The 20,075-nt window shown below is 46.3% G+C and overlaps 4 protein-coding genes across 4 annotated transcripts; all 4 read left to right on the top strand.

The window, feature by feature from the left end:
- The first annotated feature begins 1,243 nt into the window (after positions 1–1,243).
- Positions 1,244–4,917, top strand: LOC112875499 (peptidyl-tRNA hydrolase ICT1, mitochondrial). Its single transcript, XM_025939373.1, has 8 exons — positions 1,244–1,600; positions 2,774–2,833; positions 3,157–3,239; positions 3,415–3,479; positions 3,545–3,578; positions 3,654–3,724; positions 4,267–4,429; positions 4,539–4,917. The coding sequence occupies exons 1-7, from the start codon at positions 1,321–1,323 to the stop codon at positions 4,355–4,357; spliced, it is 684 nt and encodes a 227-aa protein (XP_025795158.1). The 5' UTR covers positions 1,244–1,320; the 3' UTR covers positions 4,358–4,429; positions 4,539–4,917.
- A 1,879-nt stretch (positions 4,918–6,796) lies between these two features.
- Positions 6,797–9,898, top strand: LOC112875656 (chloride conductance regulatory protein ICln-like). The gene is made up of 7 exons (XM_025939588.1): positions 6,797–7,129; positions 7,223–7,346; positions 8,331–8,433; positions 8,714–8,773; positions 8,846–8,929; positions 9,005–9,081; positions 9,465–9,898. Exons 1-7 carry the CDS (start codon positions 6,969–6,971, stop codon positions 9,531–9,533), a joined length of 678 nt encoding a protein of 225 aa, XP_025795373.1. The 5' UTR covers positions 6,797–6,968; the 3' UTR covers positions 9,534–9,898.
- An 829-nt stretch (positions 9,899–10,727) lies between these two features.
- LOC112877950 (40S ribosomal protein S20-2-like) lies at positions 10,728–12,670 on the top strand. Its single transcript, XM_025942324.1, has 3 exons — positions 10,728–10,935; positions 11,606–11,719; positions 12,306–12,670. Exons 1-3 carry the CDS (start codon positions 10,812–10,814, stop codon positions 12,446–12,448), a joined length of 381 nt encoding a protein of 126 aa, XP_025798109.1. The 5' UTR covers positions 10,728–10,811; the 3' UTR covers positions 12,449–12,670.
- A 1,923-nt stretch (positions 12,671–14,593) lies between these two features.
- Positions 14,594–16,598, top strand: LOC112877829 (UDP-glucuronate 4-epimerase 2-like). The gene has a single exon (XM_025942199.1). It carries the CDS (start codon positions 14,765–14,767, stop codon positions 16,208–16,210), a length of 1,446 nt encoding a protein of 481 aa, XP_025797984.1. The 5' UTR covers positions 14,594–14,764; the 3' UTR covers positions 16,211–16,598.
- Positions 16,599–20,075: the final 3,477 nt, after the last annotated feature.

Genomic DNA, 20,075 nt, shown 5'->3' with positions numbered 1-20,075 from the left:
ATATTTTTGGTGATCGCAAAACACACCTCCCTCGTATTCAAATGTAGCGAATTCTTTCCTCCACCTTTTCCGTTGTATAATCTGCTATAGCACTGGATGAACTAGCAATTGAGTAAGACCTTAATCCCTTCCAATCCCTCTCAGGGCGTGTTCGTTTCCTGCCCTCTAAATTTTAGACACATCACATCAAAGAGAATCTTGTCATTTAGAAGTATTAAATAAAGTCTAATTATAAAACTTTTTGCACAGATGGGTGCTAATTCGCGAGATAAATTTAATGAGCCTAATTAATCCATAATTTGCCACAGTAATGCTACAGTAATCATCCGCTAATCATGGACTAATATACCTCATTAGATTCGTCTCGCGAATTAGCACTGGGCTTCTGCAATTAGTTTTATAATTAGACTTTATTTAATACTTCTAAATGACAAGATTCTCTTTGATGTGACCCCTCTAAACTTTAGACCCTAGAAAACGAACACACCCTCAGTCCCCTGCTCGAGAGGATTAACCGAAGAAGGCCTAAGGCCTTGTTTAGATTGCAAAAAATTTGCAACAGTGCTACTGTATCACTTTCGTTTGTATTTGACAAATTTTATCTAATAATGGACTAATTAGGCTCAAAAGATTCGTTTCGTGATGTACAATTAAACTGTGCAATTAGTTTTTTTTACATACATTTACTGCTCCATGCATGTGTCTCAAAATTGATGTGATGGAGAGAGAGTGTAAAAATTTGGAATTTGGAGTGCATCTAAACGGGGCCTAAGGTGGAAACTTTCCCATCACAATGGTCTACAGGAGTTGATTGATTTGACGTTCCAACGATGTTAACCGTCCGGCACGTGCTTTTGGTCTTTCATTTTTCTTCTTTCACCGCATCTTTGTTCGTTTCTCTTCTTGTTGATTTTTTGTATATGGGGAAAATTGAGCTCAAAAAAATAGATCTGATTGTATTAAGGGTTTCATGATTTGTTATCTGTAGAGAGGAGAGCTGAATCAACAAGTTTTTGCAAAAGGAGAGAAGAAAATTCCGGCCGAATTAGCGAAAGTCCTCCAGAGATGGGCTAGATCTCAAACCTGCCCAGTTACTAAAACAAATGCGTACACAAAAAAGCCCAGATCAATTGGTTGCTGCCTGCTCTTCTTCCGCTCCAATGCGTACACAAAAAAGCCCAGAGCAATTGGTTGCTGCCTGCTCTTCTTCCGCTCCTCAACCCCTCCCCCCCCACCCCCCCCCCCCCTCACCCGACCCGTTCGCCGTGCGGCCGTGCCCGCTAGTTCCGCCGCTCGCCTACCTCCACACGCTAGCAACCAATGGCGGCCGCCATGCGGAGCGCCAGTCTCCTACGTCTTGGCTTCCGCCAGGTCTCCTCTCTGGTGTTCCAGGTACCCCCGTGCTCGGCCCCGAGCCTGGGCCTGAACCTGGCCATTGGCCGTGCCGGATTGGTACGCCTCCGCTGCTCGGCGGCCGGGGCCGGCGACGACGGCGGCAAAAAGGTGTCGGCGCGGCTGGCGCTGACGCAGCAGGTGCTTCGCGACGCCGAGGAGCGTGCCGCGTCGGCAGGCTCTGAACCCGCCCCAAAGATCACCCTGGGTAACTAACTAGAACTGCCTGAATCCCCATTTGTCTTACAATTGGTCCTTGAATCTTGATTGATTTCTGAATATCAATGTCACACCTAGCGTTGGTCCTGGACTCGACTGTTGCTTATGCACCACAATTTAGAATCTGGGGCTAAGATCACGATGTACTGGGTATGCAAACTGTTAATGGGGTTTCTACTGAATCTGCTGTAGAAACCCTATTTGGAGCGCAAAACATGGCCGTACGTGCAGAGTCCATTTGACCGAAATGGCTAGCCCCTGGGAGTTTTGTTGGTGATGCAAGTGTATCTGCAACTAATTATTCCACTTCATGCTAATTTCATTTCACTTCATGCCTACTAGCATGCCTCGTGATGTGGAGTCTGTGCCACGAAAGCAAGCTGTGAATAAATATTGTGATCTGTTACTATTAGTTTGCTGTGCGCCTGTTCCTTGTGTAGAAACTATTATTGTCGAATGCAAGTTAATCAAGCATAGTAAAAGCACCTAGGCTTGCTGCCTTATGGGTACTAAGTAAAGAGTGTTGAGAGCGTGTTGGGTGGTTGTGAGATGATAGTGAAGTTTGGGCTGGTGAATTGATGTATCCAACATAGGGATGCAAGTGGGTACCTAAGTGCTAGTTCTGGTGAAAGTTTGGGCTGGTGAATTGATGTGTCCAACATTGGGATGCAAGTGGGTACCTAAATGTTAGTTCTGGGTCACCACATTAGTTCATTCGACCCAATGATCCAGAGAAATCAAAACTTGCATCCCTAATCCAACAGCGGTATGTGTTCATAAGTTAGCATCCAAGGGCAAGTCCTTTTCGTCAATGTTCTGAGGTTATAGCTACAATTAAGAATGCATTAGCTTCTCACATATTATCATGCAACACAAAAAGGTAGAAAGCAAGCAGAGATCTGTTTAAGTGGACCTGTGTGAATTTGGTGTTTGTATAAAATGCAATATGTGTCGATGGACCGGAACACAAAAAGAACCTGCAAAACGCTAGACTGCAAGCCATGTAGATAGAACTTGTGGCAATATTTCTCTCTTAAAATTATCAGTATCAGTTCAACATGCTTTATCTCTGGGTCATGTGATGATTTGTACACAGTGATAAGCGTGTCCAGTTACCGTTTGAATTGCCAAAACCTGTTCTGACTACATTTTATATCTGCAGATCATGTTACTGTTAATTTTGCAAGAAGTGGTGGCCCTGGTGGTCAGAATGTTAATAAAGGTTTCATGTTCTCCCCCGTCCTTATTTTGCTGTCAGTTCATTATGTTCTGTCATTGCATTTCGTATTTTTTATTCTTCTTGCTTCTGCATTAAAGATTTAAATGGTTCCTGCTTCGTTCTGCATTCAATAGTTACTCAGTAGCATATATATACCTTTTGTCATTCTTAATCATCAGATAATTGTAGTTGGTCCATCAGTGCTTGAATCAGATATTTCCAAATAATAATTACTTTAATCAATTACATCTTCTACTCGATGCTCCATGTTTTACCCTTTTATTTCATTTTTCCTCTTGTTCTAAAATGGTGCTACCATTTTACAGTAAATACAAAGGTTGACATGCGATTCAATGTTAAAGAAGCTCACTGGCTTGGAGAGAGAATCAAGGAACGAATATTACAAGCGGTAAAAGAAACCTCCTCATTCAGCACCTGTTTTTGACTTTTTTCTAACATGTTTCGGGATTGCTCCTGTTTATACTGTTTTCAAAACTTGTGCTCTTATATGTATTTTTGTAATTTCTATCTTTCCTAAATCCTGTCAACATGTTGTTAACATTGTAAGTTCTCTTTATGCACAGGAAAAGAATAGGATAAATAAAGACGGGGAGCTTGTGATATCTTCTACAAAAACTAGAACACAGAAGTAATTATCATTCTATTATACCTTAGAATCATTTTTTGGATAGCAACTGACATGATTTATCACAGGGGCAACATTGAAGATGCTTTGCAGAAGATACAGGCATGTTTCCTCCCTTTTATTTGTTTTTCTTAGGACCAATTCGCTTGACTTACTCCACAAATTTATCTGAAGCAGGCAATTATTGATGCTGCATCATATGTTCCTCCACCCCCTACAGAAGAGCAGAAGAAAAAGATAGAAAAAATGTAAGCTGTTCGTTTCACCAGTTTTTTTCTCCAAAGTCATCTGCCAATCGGTGGTTCTAATATGGGATTGAGATAGACACACCAAGTGCTCAATGATTTCTCAGGAAGTGAATTAATGTGATATTGTTGCTGATTTTCTTAAACTTTCCGTGCTCTATAAGTTCCTGATGGTTTTTCATTGCCGTATCATGTTGATGGTATATGATTGTTTTTTTATCTTACCTATATTAATTATTATTACATGGTTTTACGAAGCTGTGCTTTGATATTGTGTTCTGTAAGGTTAAATGCATAAATGCCAAAATGTAGGAACATTAGTTACAGTTGAGGTTGCCCTTCACTTTGCTAATTTATTGCTCAGAACACTTGTGTTGTTTCTTCTCAGGAGATTATAGAAACCTTATGTTCCTGTAATGTCTAAATCTTTATAGTTTCATTCTTAACTCATAATTCGATATAGGATTTCTCTATTGCAAAGATCAAATGTTCCACTGTTGATGCAAATTACAGTGGTAATTCAGTTTTCCTGTCGGTCATTACAGTGCTGCAGTCGCTGAAAGGAAGAGACTTCAGAATAAGAAAGTGCTTTCACAGAAGAAGGAATTTAGACGGAACAGAACTAGCTGGGATTGATGGAACGTACCTTGCACAAAACGTCTCTGTTTCCTGCCATTCCCCCGTGGACCTGGTGAACATTTCAGCGTGGTAACTACTGGTGTTTTCTTCCTAATCTCTTTCTTGATGGTTTAAAAGTTAGTATGAATACCTTATTGATTCAGATGCGCTGGGTGTCTGACAAATGTCTTTTGCTCAGCTTGTTCTAGGATGTAGCAAAAGCATCCAGTGGTGTACATAGATGGACAAATAAAAACAAGGGTTAGACTTGTTGAAGGCATCTTGGTGAAGAAGAAGGCTCATAGGCATCGCCAGTTTTTGTTTCGTCCATTGGGGACTGGCCTCTGACGGGAAACACTGCTTCGGTCCTGAAACGCACTATACACACCAGTCGTCCTGGTCCCGGAACTTATCAGATAGGTAGTACTCACGTGTAACTGAGCGCTCATGTGTAAAACTGTAACAATTTCTTTTTGTACGACTTTAGGCTGCAACAATTTCCTTTCGAGGACTTAAAAACTGTTAAGATTTTTTCTTATTCGCCAAATTCTAAGGTCAGCGACGCCCGTTGAAGAGCCTCTCTCGGTCCGTGTGTGACTTTTTGAATATTTTGTTTTGGACTTTTGGCCGCCGGCAAGAAGGTGAGTTATGCAGGCAGAGCGTCATGCACTATCGTTGAGCATGGGACATGACTGAGGTGCTGTGCTGTGGCCTGTGAGTATTTGAAAATTAGAACATGTACCAGGCAATGGGCTGGGCTGCAACGGTGCAGCAGTCACACCAGGTCATCACTGCTCACAGGCTACGCCTAGACTGAATTACTGATCCACCGTTATTGCCAGTTCGAACTGTTATCAGAAATTCAGAATACTGATGCAGTACACACCAGCTGATCAGCAGCAGGCCTAGGCTAGGCCACGGCCTCTCGGCCAGTGCCTCAGACGAGAGGCCCTGTGAGTCGTGTCCCCTGGCAGGCAGGAAGGCGTCATGCGGTCACAGTGACGCTACTGGTACACCGTGCACGCGGGTCAGGCGCCCCGACGCACACCGGCATGCGCGCCAGAGCTCGCCAGGCCAGGCCGGCCCGCCCGGCGCCCGACGACTTTGCTCAGTTCGCGAACCCCCAGGCAGCACCTGCCATCGCCATTCCCTCGTCGTCCGCGCGGGCCCGGCCCTGTCAGGGAGCGCCCGTCACGCTGCCACCGCGCGCCTAGTCGCCAGGCTTTGACTACCGGGCCACCCGACGTCCTCCCACAGGAGCCCAATTCCAAGCAAGCAACCTCTGGTCCACGGGTCGGTGAACGAATGGGTTTTGGGAAATAGAGAACATGGACTCGATTGAACAAAGGTGGCACCGGAATGAATAGCCCACTTGTTTCGGGCAAGGGCCTTGAGTTTCTAGCCGACTCATATAAGTGAGGGTGTAAATTGAGTTTAGTTCTTTGAGATCGGTACTTCTCTTCTTAGAAAGTGGTCAATCCTTAACAATAAAATCCTTCTATTAAAGAATGAGCACTAGTCCGGCTAGCCTTCTTCGGGCAGGAAGCAGGCCGGGCCTTCAAGTCGACGAAATTAATAAAATTCTCCGCGAACGGAAAAAAGAAGAAGAGGGCCCAGCGGCCAATTAACCGGGCGGTTGGACCTTCTCGTCGCCCCACCGGCAAGACGTGGAAACGAGCGGAAAACCCGCGGGCGCGGCAGAGCCAGGCCGACCGCGGCGTGCCGGTGCCGCCACGGACGCGACGGACGCCTGTGGACTCGCTCCGCTGTGCCGGCCGCCGCTGGGTGTCGCGCGCACGGGCGCGCGCCGTGCCGTGCCGTGTGCCGTGTGCATCAGGGCATGGACGTCGAGGGCGCGGGGTCCGGGACTCCTGGGGCGTTGGGGCGCGCCTCGCCGCCCGCGGGCCGTGGCAATCGCATACTGTTCTGCCTGCTATGGTCAGTGAAACTGGTGGCCGGTGCGCGGTGCCCACGCACAGCGCCCGCGTTGCATCGTTGCCCGTCGTCGCTGCCGCTCACGGCCGCTAACGCAAACAGTGAAATCTTTTAGCTTGGGAGCCTGGGACCGTGGGTATCTCGCACTTTTTTCCTGGGTTCGCGTACGTTGGTTAACTGTGCAAGCGTCGCCGCGCACAGGGGGCGCCCGGTCTTGCTCGTGACGAGGCAATGGATCCAACGGTAGGCATTGCAGATTTGCGGTGACTGTACCTGCGCGCCAGTACTGACATACACAACCTACTTGGTTTTATCCCGTGACGAACTGAGGCTTCTTTTGGGACAAAAATAGTGAGAAATATCTAAGCTACAGATACCCAGAAATAATTCATACAAATTTTGCAAAAATAATCATACAATCGTTTGGAACAGAGAGATGTGTCACGCCTAAAGAAATATTTCCAAGGAAATTCAGAAGATCTATTTGTACCCTTCGTCAACTTGGGGGCTTGGGCCATTGCCACGCCCACGCGCAATACATTTCCCAACACGCAGCGCCGTACGCACGGCGCGGCACGGGCACGGTCCTCCACCACCGCTAAACCCTTCCGAAAGAATCCCCAAATCTCGCACACCCTCGAAGCCTTCGAGGCCCGAAACCCTAGCACCTCGGCCTCCCCGCCGCCGCGCCCCCATGGCTCCAGGACTCCAGCGCTTCGCCGACATTGCCGGCGACGGAGCGCCCCGCCTCGACGCCGCCTCCGGTGAAGAGCTGGTCCGGGTGCACCGCGCCGCCTCCGTCGCCCTCGGCCGCCGCTCGCCGGAGCCGCCGGGGACCCTGTTCGTCACCACCAGGTAGTGAAGCTCAGCTTGAACCACTACTCATCCAGCACTTCTTGTGACCCCTGATGTTTCGCTAACCGTTGGCTTGCTCACTTCGAAAACTAGGAGGGTGATTTGGCTCAGCGAGGCGGAGAAGGGCAAGGGCTACGCCGTGGACTTCCTCGCCATCTCGCTCCACGCTGTGTCGCGCGACCTGGAGGCGTATCCCTCGCCCTGCCTCTACACGCAGGTGATTGGACAAGCGAGCTCTCCTCCTGCGGATACTTTAGTGCTCGTTGTAGAATTACTCCCTCTTGAGGTCCAATGAGATGAAAGATTGATCAGGTCTAGCTCTTATGTCCTAACAGTTGAGCTGTTTGTTCTTAAAGTGTGGGGTATACTCTACCTTGAAGTGTCTTGGACCATGGTCTAGGATCCGGGAGTGTCCAATAAGCTTCTTGTTAGTAGTGGCCTAGTGGGGTAGGCTGTACAATTCGGCGTGAGATGCTCTTACAGTCTTACTGGTAGATCCCTTTGCTCACGGGATTTCAATAACTTCCTTCTTCTGTTTGCTGGATGTTTTCAGAATACCTCACAGCATTTAGAGAACAAGGAACTTTGATTCACAGACCATAGAACGGTTGTGCGGACTATCTGAGTGTAGGATTTTTGTCATATGGTGCTTAGTTATTCTTTTTCTCTGACTATTGCAGTTGGCAGCATTGTGCTTTTGGCGTCTATAGCTTTGCATGGCTTGGTTCTCGTGTGGCATTTGCAGTTAAATGTTCCCCTGTGGATATGCAGAAGGCTCAAAACTGTTGTAGCTATGTATTTCCACTGATGAACAAAGTTTCTCTCTGTATACGAGGGGTGGTGGTGTCTCATTTGTGGATAGGTGGCAGTACCTGTATTATTTTGTGCTAAGTTTCTCCACTTCTACTGAATAACTCACCAAGTCACCAGTTACCAGATGTTGCTATAGAGTTCATGAACAAAGCAAGCTCTCATCTGCATACAAATAAATTGTACTTTTGCCGTGTTGGTTAAAATTTTTGTGGATAAGAACCCTGCTGAACTTACATAATAGCTGCATGTCCTGATTCTGACAAGTCTGTATCCCATTTTGTTGTTTAATTGGTGTGCAGTGGACCATTATGTGTCTGTTTCGTTCTGTTGCTTTGTTTTTAATATTCCCTGGTATAAATGTCTGACATTTTGTCCATGTAATTTGAAGATTGAGGCAGAAGTTGCCACAGATGAGGCTGCTGAATCAAATGATGAATTAGAGCTATCAAGAGTCTCTGAAATGCGCATTATACTGGGGGACCCTGGTCAATGTATCCTTTTAAATTAGCATGTCTCTTCAAATATTTCCTTGTTTGCTTCATTCTGGTGTTCGAGTGTTTCCTGATTTAGATGTTACAACTTGCGAGCTATTGAACTGATTCAGGGTGCTACTAATTTCATTATGCAATAATTCTCACAGTTAACACTACGATATCTCAATGTAAAACCGAAGTTGGCAGACTACTTCATTTCTTGTCTCTTGAGTTCTTGAAGTGCCTATGCAATTCTGTCCCTGGCATTGCATGACTTGTATCCTTGACAGAACTTCAGTGGATGCACTTTTTGATGTCTTCTGTCATTGCGCTGAACTGAATCCTGATCCTAATGCTGGTAAGCTATGAAGTTACACTTGATACTTAAAACAGCTCTGTCGCAAATCAATGTAATTTTTTGATTTTGCAGAGCGCAATGGGGATAATGGTTGGTTCCATGGTGAAGATATGGTTGATGTTGGCTGGGTTCATGGTGATGAAGACATGGTTGATGGTAAGCATTGCGTGTATTTTTTACATTTTTGCGCTAATGCGTTAGCAGCACTTTGATGTCTTTCCTTGCATGCAGAAAATGGTACCCAGTTTTTCAATGCCAATCCAATAGGTCAAAATGGTGGATATGACCTCAGTCAATCAGTATTTGAGGTATGCCAGGAATTTGTTCATGTCATTACACAGTTTGTTTTTCATGACTGTTGTAATCATAAGTCTGGTTTAGGTTCAGTTGATTCGTGAAGTCTTTTATTGATGTTGCACAGCCTCTGGAGACAATAATTTAACACATATATGAGGCTATAGTGGGCCCTGGCAAGTATTTGTCTGAGTTACATGGTTGTCAGATTTAGAAATACTGCTTGTATTTGATGCAATATTAATCTTACATTAATCGTTTTCACGTGCTAAGCTACTACATTAGACTGGAGTAAAATATTATTTGCAAAAATGGCATATGGTATCTGCCCCACTGCATTTAGTCCTAATTATGTTTCAGAATTCTCACGTAACATTGTTATCATTTTGGCTCACAGCTTCAAATCAACGACCAGCGTTTTGAGGATGCAGATGAGGAACAGGAGATCCATGAAAATGGACATTAGAAACAGGAATATGTTGCTCAGAGGCACCATGTGATTTATTTTGTTTAGATCACTACCGATGCAGCTTGGTTGCCTACTGTTTCGTCTACACTTTCTCTTCCTTTTTCCTTCCTCGATGTTATAGGATTAACATCTCTGGGCGACTTTCTGGAGTTGCATCGATGGTTACTTTTGGTGAGAAAAGGTCTTGCTGCTGGTCAAGAATGTAACTTGTAGAGCATGATTGGGAATCGTGTGGATTAGTTTGGTACTTTTGATCTAACAAATAGAAGGTGAAATTGGGAAAAGAAATATATTATCTTTTCCCTTGTATATCATGGCATAACTATATTACGTCTATTTAGATTCGCTGGTCTCAGAGTCAATTTGGGTGTCACTGGGTGCATTTTTGTCTCTTATTCAAACTCAGATGCTCGCATGCTGCCAGGAGGTATTGCTGAACGATATGAGCTTCACGAAATTCTGAAACTGTGAGACTTGTTTCGAAAATAAGAATCTGCAAACTTAAGGTGGAAGTTGGACCTTAATATCCCACTCCTGTTTCCACCTGAATTCCTGAAAATAGAATAACACATTTAAATAATCATTTTTCTGGAGCATTTAAATTACAACTTGGTCCAACAAATTGCTCTAACTAATTCGACTTTCTTTCTGGCTACCATGGAACAAAATAATACTAGACATAGGTGGATCTTACTTTGGATTATCTTCTCATGACTCCCTTTTTGAGAATAAATTTGCCTTGTAATAACAAAGGTAACATAAGTTTCTCAGCGGAAACACCAAGGGTAATTTTACTAGTGTTTTCTGTGCTCCAGGATCCGCTTTCACATTAACGTTTTGTTGGCAAGTTTGCAGTTCAATTTTCGTAATGGCACTCACCAATTAGGGTTGAACGTTGAAAGTAACGAAAAACATGCAATTCTTATTGTTTTTTATCATTGCGATCGTGTGTTTGTATAAGTTTCAGGCTGTGGTCTTTCAGTGGCACTCTCATCTGGAAATGAATGACACAGCTCCTGCCGGTCTTTTGCGGGATAAACCTGAAAATACTGGAGGACAATTTTTCCTTTTTTTTATTTGAGAGCATGCTAGAGGACAAATGGAACGTACTAGATGGGCCGTTCAAAGCCTGGTTCAAGTTGGGCCGACCCGTCCACTTCTCATATAAGTAGCCTCGAACCCACCAGCGGGCGAAAACCCTAGCTTGCAGCGCCGCCTACCCCGAGCAGCCGAGCGAGGAAGCGAGGACCCCTTTCCCCCGAGCGCAAGAGCACCATGGCGGCGGCGGCAGTTTACGGCGGCCTCAAGGGGAAGCTTGGCGTCGAGGATGCCCCCGAGCTGCAGCTCAATCGCATCCGCATCACCCTGTCCTCCAAGAACGTCAAGAACTTGGAGAAAGGTATACCCGAACCTCAGAATCCAGACCCCTATTTCCTGATCTGGTCTTTTAGCTATCCTTGCTTGTGAACAGTAAAAAGGTGATGGTCTCTATACATCCTTCCTTCGCTGCTGATTTGTGTATGGGTTTATGTTTATGCTTTAGATCTATCTGTCGAACTCGTGGCCTCCAGTATTCTAACGTCTAATTGGAGTCTCGAGAACGTGCAGAAATCTGATGTAGTGTTGTACTTTACTGTTGCTGTTATGCAATTTCCCGTTGGTTAGATTGCTGGGCGCGTACTCCCATTTCCTATTGTTTCGCTTATAACAGAACAAAGCTTCAATCCCCAAATTGATGTACTGTTCGCTTGTGCACCGGTGCTGCAGCCAAAGCGCTATTTCTTCTGTTTGATCCTATGGAAGGAAGATTTTAGCAACCGATGCCAATTATGACTGTCCTCCTATCACTTGTTCTTCTAAACTTCAGTTGTTGTGGATCATTCCAATCAGTTGGTCATGTATGCTGTATTGATTGTGCTGCCTTAGTATCTTGTATCATTAGACATATTGTATTTTGGTCGCATGTTATGCTGCAAGCGGCACCATGAAGTACAGAACTAGTGTTATAGACTGACATTCACTGACTTCAGCAAACTTTATGATTGTTGAGTTTTGCTTGTATATTTCAGTTTGTGCGGATTTGGTGAAGGGAGCCAAGGACAAGCAGCTGAGGGTTAAGGGACCCGTCAGAATCCCTACTAAGGTTCTTCACATCACCACCCGCAAGTCCCCTTGTGGTGAAGGTATTGAGTTGTTTCAGATCATCTGCTGTTAAACTGATATATGTCATGGCTTTGGTTGATTTTCTCATTGAGTTTTATGGAGTTCTCAAGCTATTTTTTTAGTGCTAAACAGCTAACGCATGTCATGTGTCCTAATGTATAAATTGACTATTCATTAATAGGTGCTTTCATCGTTATGGTATTTTTTTATCTGTACAACAGTATTGCTTTCTGTTTTAGCTAGTTTGCTGTATTGAGATCATATTTGTTTTTCAATATATTTATCTTTCTTTTTTACTATTGAAATCGGTATGTGGACTCATGAATTGTACCTACCTTGGTAGGTCTATGTTATTTTCCTGTTTTTTTCCATAGATGTGTCAAATTATGACTCAGTTCATACTAACTTAAGCTGTGATCTTTTTGGGTAACTTTGGACTTCACTTTCTGGATGCTCACACCTAAGCCTTCTTTTACCCCATTGGAGTACTGTTTTGAAACAATTGATAACTTTATGAGGTCCACAATGTGGAATATGAGCATTGATTCCATTTGGTTGTTTATAAACTCCAAAAATTGACTGATGAAATTCAAATTTGTTGATCAGGAACAAACACATGGGATCGCTTTGAGTTCCGCATCCATAAGAGGGTGATTGACCTGATCAGCTCCCCTGATGTTGTGAAGCAGATCACCTCCATCACCATTGAGCCTGGTGTCGAGGTTGAGGTGACCATCGCCGACGTGTAATTGCATGCAGTTTAGCTCTGTCATAGACTATCTATATCCTGCTTTGCTTTAGTTTTGTGCTCCCTTTGTGTGCTTGTATGAGACATCCGAGTGATTATTAGCATCCAAGACTGTTTTTGCGCCGCCAACTATAATCCTACCATAGCTGTCTGTCTGGTCTAAAGGCCTGTGCAACTTGAAATTTTGATTCAGTTATCTGGTTCTCCGAACTATTGTTACCCATCGTCGTGTGTGTTTTGTCGCTTGCTGGTACTTTTAAAGTCTGAACGCGACTGTTACGATCACTGTTACACTTGAATGATACAGTCTGTATTCAGCAATGACATGGCGTGGTGCGCCTCCATTAGGGCATTAGGGGGTGTTTGTTTCCCAGCACTAAACTTTAATCCAACTTTAGTCCTATCGATATTTGGATACCAATTTAGTCTTATCGGATATTTATATCAATTAGAAGTATTAAATATAAGCTATTTATATAATTAATTGTATAAATGGAGGTTAATTTGTGAGATTAATCCATTGAGTTTGATTAGTTATGATTTGATCATGTTACAGTAAATATATGCTAATGATGAATTAATTAGATTTAATAGATTTATCTTGTGAATTAGCTTCAATTTATACAATTAGTTTTATAGTTAGCTTATATTTAATTTAAATATTCGATGCGATCGGAACTATAAATGCAAAATGCAGAGGCTGACCCTCGCCGCCAGCGTCCGCCCACCGCCATGGCGCCCGTCGCGCTGCCGCCGACACGGACAAGGCAGGGACGCACGGCATGACGTTTTTGGCGTGCCAGTGCCCCGGGCAGGAGGCCTCCGGGCGGAAATGCTGTGGTAAACTGGATACCAGGAAACGTTCACACTCTCCCACCTCATTTCCTTCAGAAATCGAGATAGACTTGGAGACTACTCCTAGAGTAGATAGAAATCACCAGCCACTAGCTTCGACATGCGTGGCACCGTCGCAGAAAGCGAAAGGAAACGCTGACGTGACCATAAAGGTTCATGGAATCGTTCGCGACGTGTGATCAGAGGAGATCCGGTGTGGAACTTGGTGTTCAACTCTGCAGCGCCACCTGCAACCCCAGTCTATTCGACCGACGACGCTTTAACAGCCAAGGAGCGGCGGATGCTAAACCCCGTCACGTACTCAAGCGAGAAAAAAACGATTCCGTCTCGTAGGTTTTGCCAGGAAACAGGCATCGGACTCCCGTTTAGAGCTTTCATCAGTGCCCTAGTAGGTTTAACATTGTCAACGAGAGCAGCAAGCAGATCAGCCGTGCTAGCGCCAGCCCCGCGCCGTGTGAGAAACACTACTGCTTACTGGTGGGACGACGACGGCGGCTTGGAGGTCACTCCGTGCCCACGTGATTCGAGCGCGCGTCAGCCTGCAACAAACACGATCGCACGCGGAGGCGAAGCGAGACACGAATGGGCAGAATGGGAAACGCGGACGGGCGAGAGGAAGGGAGCGTACCGACAGTCCGAGATCCGGCTCCGATCCTTATCCCCGCGATGAAGTGCGACCCCACGGGCCGCTCGATCCCCTGGCTCGTGGAAAATGAAACTGAAACCCAACCGAACGAAAACGATAACGATTAAACCGAAAAAGATTTTCGAGCCCCCAACCGAAGCACCCCCAACAACCGAAAACGAAGCCAGGCCCCGGAGGGCACCTGGTACCGTCCGGTCCACACTGATTTTCAAAAGGCGCAAAGGAACAAAGAGAAATTTTCGCTGCAACAGCATCTTTTTAAGATATGCCAGATGTTTAAGGATCTTTTGTAAATGCAGGTGGTAGCCTAGGGGTTTTGGACACGTACATGCGATTTGCAATCTCTTTTTTTTTTGGAAAGATTTGCGACCTCTTTTTCTCAAGGGCAATGTCGTATCCTCGTCAAGAGCACTACTGTTTCTTTTATGGCAGTCGATGGTCAGTACTCCTGTACGCTTGTATAAAAAAAAGGAACAAAATGGAATTGAGGGAAAATATAAAAATGAAAAGGGGGTCATTGGCGCTGACCCCACACGGGCTCGTGGGCTCGTGGCGCTCCTCAAAAATCTAAAACAAGAAAGGGGAGAGAAAAGGAGATGCGGAAAATCCCCGGAATTTCTCCCCAAATGTAGCGCCCCCGCAAACCGAATCCGCCGAGGCAGCCCCCCCCCCCTCGAAACCAAATCGAAACCATCCGCTCCTCGAAAAAACGGCAGCAGCCCGAGCGCCGCCGCGGACCCAATCGCCCCCAATCCCACCCGATCCCCGCCCCGAGCCGAGATCCGGGGGCCAGCCGCATTGCCGCGGATCGACGGGATGGCGCCGCAGCTGACCGGCGCGCCCGGCTCGGCGGCGGCGGGCGGCGGCGCGGCGGCCGTCAAGCCGCAGTTCCACCACTACCACCACCACCGCCTGCCCCCGCGCCACCACCACCCCGCGCCGGCCTCGCTCCTCTCCAAGCTCGCCTTCTGGTCCGTCTGCTCCCTCGCGCTCCTCCTCGCCTTCCTCCTCCTCTCCCCCTCCTCCGCGCCTGCCCCGCGCGCCGCGCCCGAGTCCCCGCGCCGCTCGCTCCACGCGTCGCACGAGTCCACCGCCTCCTGGGGCGGCGCCGCCTGGGAGAAGAAGGTGCGGGCGTCGGCGCGCGTCAGGCGCCCCCGGGGCCACTCCGTCCTCGTCACGGGCGCCGCCGGGTTCGTCGGCTGCCACGCGGCTGCCGCGCTGCGCCGCCGCGGGGACGGCGTGCTCGGCCTCGACAACTTCAACGACTACTACGACACGGCCCTCAAGCGCGGGCGCGCCGCGCTCCTCGCACGCTCGGGGGTCTACGTCGTCGACGGGGACATCGCGGACTCCGAGCTGCTGGCCAAGCTGTTCGACGTGGTCCCGTTCACGCACGTCCTCCACCTCGCCGCGCAGGCGGGCGTGCGGCACGCGCTCGTCGACCCCATGTCCTACGTGCGCGCCAACGTCGCTGGGCTCGTGGCGCTGCTCGAGGCGGCGCGCTCCGCGAACCCTCAGCCGGCGATCGTCTGGGCGTCGTCGTCTTCAGTGTACGGGCTCAACTCCCACGTGCCTTTCTCCGAGCATGACAGGACGGATCGACCAGCCTCTCTCTATGCAGCCACCAAAAAGGCTGGCGAGGAGATCGCTCATGTCTACAACCACATCTATGGGCTCTCACTCACTGCTCTCCGGTTCTTCACTGTCTATGGGCCTTGGGGGCGTCCAGACATGGCCTACTTCTTCTTCACCCGGGACATCCTTGCTGGTCGGCCGATCACGGTGTATGAGAGTGCAGGTGGAGGCTCACACCAGACTACCATTTCACGTGATTTCACCTACATTGATGACATTGTGAAGGGGTGTGTCGCGGCATTGGATACTGCTGGTCGGAGTACAGGCAGTGGAGGCAAGAAGCGAGGTCCGGCGCCATTCAGGACATACAATTTGGGGAACACCTCTCCTGTTCCTGTTACACAGCTAGTGGATTTGCTGGAGAAGCTGCTCAAAGTGAAGGCTGTGAGGAAGGTTGTCAAGATGCCAAGGAATGGAGATGTGCCATATACGCATGCTAATGTAAGCCTTGCACAGCGGGAGCTTGGCTACCGGCCGTCCACAGATCTCCAAACAGGGCTCAAGAAGTTTGTGCGGTGGTATCTTGAGTACTACCATCCTGACTTGGCTGAGAAGCAGAAGCAGCATGCCGGTAGCAATGGGAAGGGTTCACGTCGTCGGAATGGCAGCTTGAGTAGTGCAAGATGACTGTTTATTCAGTGTCTTCGTGGCCTCTCCTGACGGTGTGTATCAGATTTCTACCTCCATTGCTTACTTCATCAGATTGAGAGGCTCATTTTGCTCAGCACGTTCTGGAAGTGGATCAGAAGTTAAGATACACTCATTAGGTAGTCATAAGTCAAACACCTGTTGCTTCTCTTTGCTACCTCGTTGCTGGGCATTCAATTCCTGGTTCCATTAGTTGGTTCTTAGGATGACACTGTTTGGAAGGTGTTTCATGGGTTTTGGGGGAAGGCATTCTGTTGCAAAGACTACAATAGATTCTTTTAGTGATATTTTGTACCACGGGAGAGAACTGAGTATATTGTGACTTGTTCTTGTTCAGTTTAATTAGTCATGATCTACAATTTGCCTATGCTTCTTCTTTTGCTGCTGTGCATGCTCTCTATCTGTGTGGTGTTGCACTGCACACGCTAGCTGCACTGCAAGCTTATTTTCGCCATGAGAATCTTAAAATTTATTGTATGCATTTTGGGTCTGAAATTTTATGTTGTGAAGTATGTTTTAAGGCCACAGTTATAAACCATTCGGTTACTGAAGTAAAATCACTTGCCTGTGTGGGCTTGTTAGTGTATTAATTTTTTGTCAGTTGTGACTGCCATTGCTGGAGTTTGAAAGCTTTATAATGGTATTAGAACTTCTCTTGTCTGTAGTTAGCACTTTATTGGTCTGAATTAAGCAATGCTTAAGCTTTTTAAATGTGTATGGGTTGAATATGACAGTATGGGTCTACAGTTGGTGGGGAAATACAAAATCACAATTAGAGGGGTTTGAAGATATATCATATATGCTTGTTCCTTGTGGGAACTGAGTGCTAAGGTTATAGTAGTTATCTATGTTTGATATAGTAAATAAATAGCAATCTGGGTTTTGCATTCTATGTTTGATATAGTAGATATATAGCAATGTGGGTTTTGCATCCTTTTAAGATCTTATGCTCCACCCTTACAAAAGAAATTTATTCAAAGTGTGTTGGACACGGACTCCAGTAGGATGAGATTGAACTGATGAATACCCGTTCCAGCAGTATTGCATGATAAATTGATGATACATTGCGCCATCAATTCATGCTAGCAGCCATTTGTGAGGGGTGATGTAAAACAAAAGAATCCATTTAACATGTCAAGGCCTTGCAGCAGCACAGGTTGGAGTCATCGATTGTTGCATCAGAAAATATAAAATTCCAGCCTTGTGCTGAGTTGAGTGCACTTATAGTTGCTCACGTGGTGGTCAAGCGACCCCTTGCATTGGATGTGGCATTTTCTAGATAAAGCACTTAGTCATGATGAAGCTTGCTGATGGTTCTGCAATTTCATGATTGTGGATTCTTATAATTACATGTTTTTCCCACGATCTACATACTTATAGGCTTCACTGCTTCAGTCTATATGATTATATTTGATGCTTTTAAGTAAAGCTAAATTCTTTATGCTATGGTGCGTGAGGAAACAGGAACATTTGGTCAGTATCTTAGGTTAACGGGGTTATTCGAGTATTAATAGATGGGTAGCAGCTTCTCTAGCCTGTAGAAGGGTGCATCATTTGACCTTTTTGGGAAACAAATCCAGTGGCCTTTTTTTTAAAAAAAAAGAAAAACAGTGCTGCACAGATGCGTGTGCAGGAATGATGCATCTAGCTTCTAGCGTCGCCAGCTGCATGTGTGCGGAAGCGGAACTGCAGATCTGAACATCGTGCCCAATGCAAAGTTCCATCTTGACTAGTTGACCGCCAGAATAGACACCTTACTGAACTCTTCATTTCTTTCGCATCCTTCCTTCTGTTTCCGTCCATCCATCCATGTGCGTCCTCTCTCCCGGACTGTGATTGACACGCATGTGCTCTCGTATTGCCGGCCACGAATTCTGTATCCCCGGTCCTCGGCCACGTCGCTCAGATGAGCAATGCTCCGTTTCGGGACACGATTTTCCTGCTTAATTTCCCTTTTATTATGTACTAGGAAACAGCACATTTCTTTGGGCTCCAGTGCTCGTTCCCATCTCCCTGTTTCTGACAAGTACATGGACAAACCAGCAGTCAAGCACACAGGTCACCGAAGAAACACACAGGGTGTCAGGGAGGTTAGAGATGGTCAAGGCCGGAGGGAGGCGACGTCGGCAGCAACCGGATGATGTTTAGGGTAGGGAGGACTAGGGCTGAGAACATTGCGCTCGCCCAAGCTAAGCTAAACGACATTGCTGCATGCCGTGTTGCCAAGGGGGAATTCCATTCTGCAAACCTTGCAAGTACAAGTGCCCAGTCGCTGCCAGGGGGCCACGGCAGCTCAGCGGTCCGTCCTTGATGGGCTCTGAAATGCACTCATTGCTTTCTTTCTAGAACTAAAAGTATGAATCATATCTAGGGAAATGCTGTTGGGGGATAGTGCCATAGTGGGATACTGTGGTACCTTGAAGTCGGAGGAGGACGAACGGTGGCGATCGCACTGAAATCCTCGGGCTGAAGATCCTCCTCCATTTTGTTCAAAAAAAAAAAGATCCTCCTACAGTAGTAATCCTTGGCGGAGCGAGCAGTATTGGTGTGGTCGGAGCGCCAGGCCCACCCGACGGAGTCGTCACAGGCAAGTAAGGCAAGATTGGTGGGCTGGACGATTGGTTCACGCACACCCGCGGCCCACTTCTATGGCCCACGGAGGGATGGGCCTCAATGCTATACCAGAGCACCAAGCCCAAGGCAGTGGACGACATTATGTACTTGGTTGCCAACTGCCCTGAGCTCAAACCCAAGTTGGCACGCTTGCCTCACTGCACCTTCCATCCTACCTAGCTTGTTCCCCCGTACACCCCTCTAATTTTTCTTGTATGTTACCACTGGAGGGACAACTATGTATGCATCTTGCTTGTTGCAGGTTATGGGAATGTATGAGTATGACCCGTCACAGCCGCATCCCGGCACATGTCATTGCTGCTTCCTTTCTTCGAAAGAGGTATTTATTAGCTCCTACAGAGGTTCGATTCTCTTTGCTTGTTGCGGCTCCGGGAACTCACACGTTCAGGTTTCTTGTTTTGTTCAGGCCTCCTCTGATCGGTCAAAGGACTCACTATTCAGGGAGGTGCGTGCGCGGGCACCCCCTTGTTCATGCCGTTCGTGCTTGTGCTATATTACATGTTCATTACAGAACCTAGGCAAATGAACTGCAAAGCATCTTACTAAATTCTAATCCAGTAACATGTGTCACTATTATTGCACTTGTACATATTCAGTTTTCAATTTGTTCCCATAATTATATGAGCTCTTAGGATATATGTTTTTTTAAAAGATCTTGTTGAAAAGAGCAAGACAATCTTCTAGAATATTCTCCACTGTGCAAAAAGGAGATATTATCCATGGAGCACTCTATAATTAGTAATAAGTAAAATTAGAAAATGTTAGAATATTAGAAATTTTCTAGAAAGGGGACACTTGTCTTAATACCATAGTCCCAAGGCCTATAAATAGAGACCCCTCCCTTGCAAAATGGCATTCAACCATGAGCATGGTAGATGAGAGGTGGTAGAGCTAGATAAGAGAGAGCAAGAGAGAAGAGTGAGTGATAGGCTAGCCATTAAAGAAGCTTTTGTGTAGTATTGTTGAGTTAAAATAAAATCTGCTCTTGTGTAGTATTGTTGAGTTGAAATAAAATCTTGTTCTTATAAGTGTTATTCCCCAGTTAAGCCATATAGTTTTTATGTACTTAGTGTATAAGTTGTGATCATTGAAGGTTCGCTCTTCACTCAAGATCATAAAGGGTTTGAGCCTCATCAAAGCTTGATTCCGTCACCCGGAAGCAAGCTTCATTTGTTGGTAGGCTCTGCCACCTGGAAGTGAAAAGGCGGCT

This window comes from Panicum hallii, chromosome 9 (assembly GCF_002211085.1).
Source record: "Panicum hallii strain FIL2 chromosome 9, PHallii_v3.1, whole genome shotgun sequence".
Lineage (NCBI taxonomy): Eukaryota > Viridiplantae > Streptophyta > Magnoliopsida > Poales > Poaceae > Panicum > Panicum hallii.
The sequence above is the reverse complement of the archived record's forward strand: the minus strand, read 5'-3'. Positions and strand labels throughout refer to the sequence as shown.

Bases quoted from the DNA above. Each gene is read 5' to 3' on its own strand.
- LOC112875499 (XM_025939373.1), top strand. From the start codon at position 1,321: ATGGCGGCCGCCATGCGGAGCGCCAGTCTCCTACGTCTTGGCTTCCGC. The intron at 1,601-2,773 runs GTAACTAACTAG...TTATATCTGCAG, and splicing joins CGCCCCAAAGATCACCCTGG to ATCATGTTACTGTTAATTTT. The intron at 3,579-3,653 runs GCATGTTTCCTC...TATCTGAAGCAG, and splicing joins ATGCTTTGCAGAAGATACAG to GCAATTATTGATGCTGCATC.
- LOC112875656 (XM_025939588.1), top strand. From the start codon at position 6,969: ATGGCTCCAGGACTCCAGCGCTTCGCCGACATTGCCGGCGACGGAGCG. The intron at 8,774-8,845 runs GTAAGCTATGAA...TTGATTTTGCAG, and splicing joins GAATCCTGATCCTAATGCTG to AGCGCAATGGGGATAATGGT. The intron at 9,082-9,464 runs GTATGCCAGGAA...TTTGGCTCACAG, and splicing joins TCAGTCAATCAGTATTTGAG to CTTCAAATCAACGACCAGCG.
- LOC112877950 (XM_025942324.1), top strand. From the start codon at position 10,812: ATGGCGGCGGCGGCAGTTTACGGCGGCCTCAAGGGGAAGCTTGGCGTC. The intron at 10,936-11,605 runs GTATACCCGAAC...TGTATATTTCAG, and splicing joins CGTCAAGAACTTGGAGAAAG to TTTGTGCGGATTTGGTGAAG. The intron at 11,720-12,305 runs GTATTGAGTTGT...TTTGTTGATCAG, and splicing joins CAAGTCCCCTTGTGGTGAAG to GAACAAACACATGGGATCGC.
- LOC112877829 (XM_025942199.1), top strand. From the start codon at position 14,765: ATGGCGCCGCAGCTGACCGGCGCGCCCGGCTCGGCGGCGGCGGGCGGC.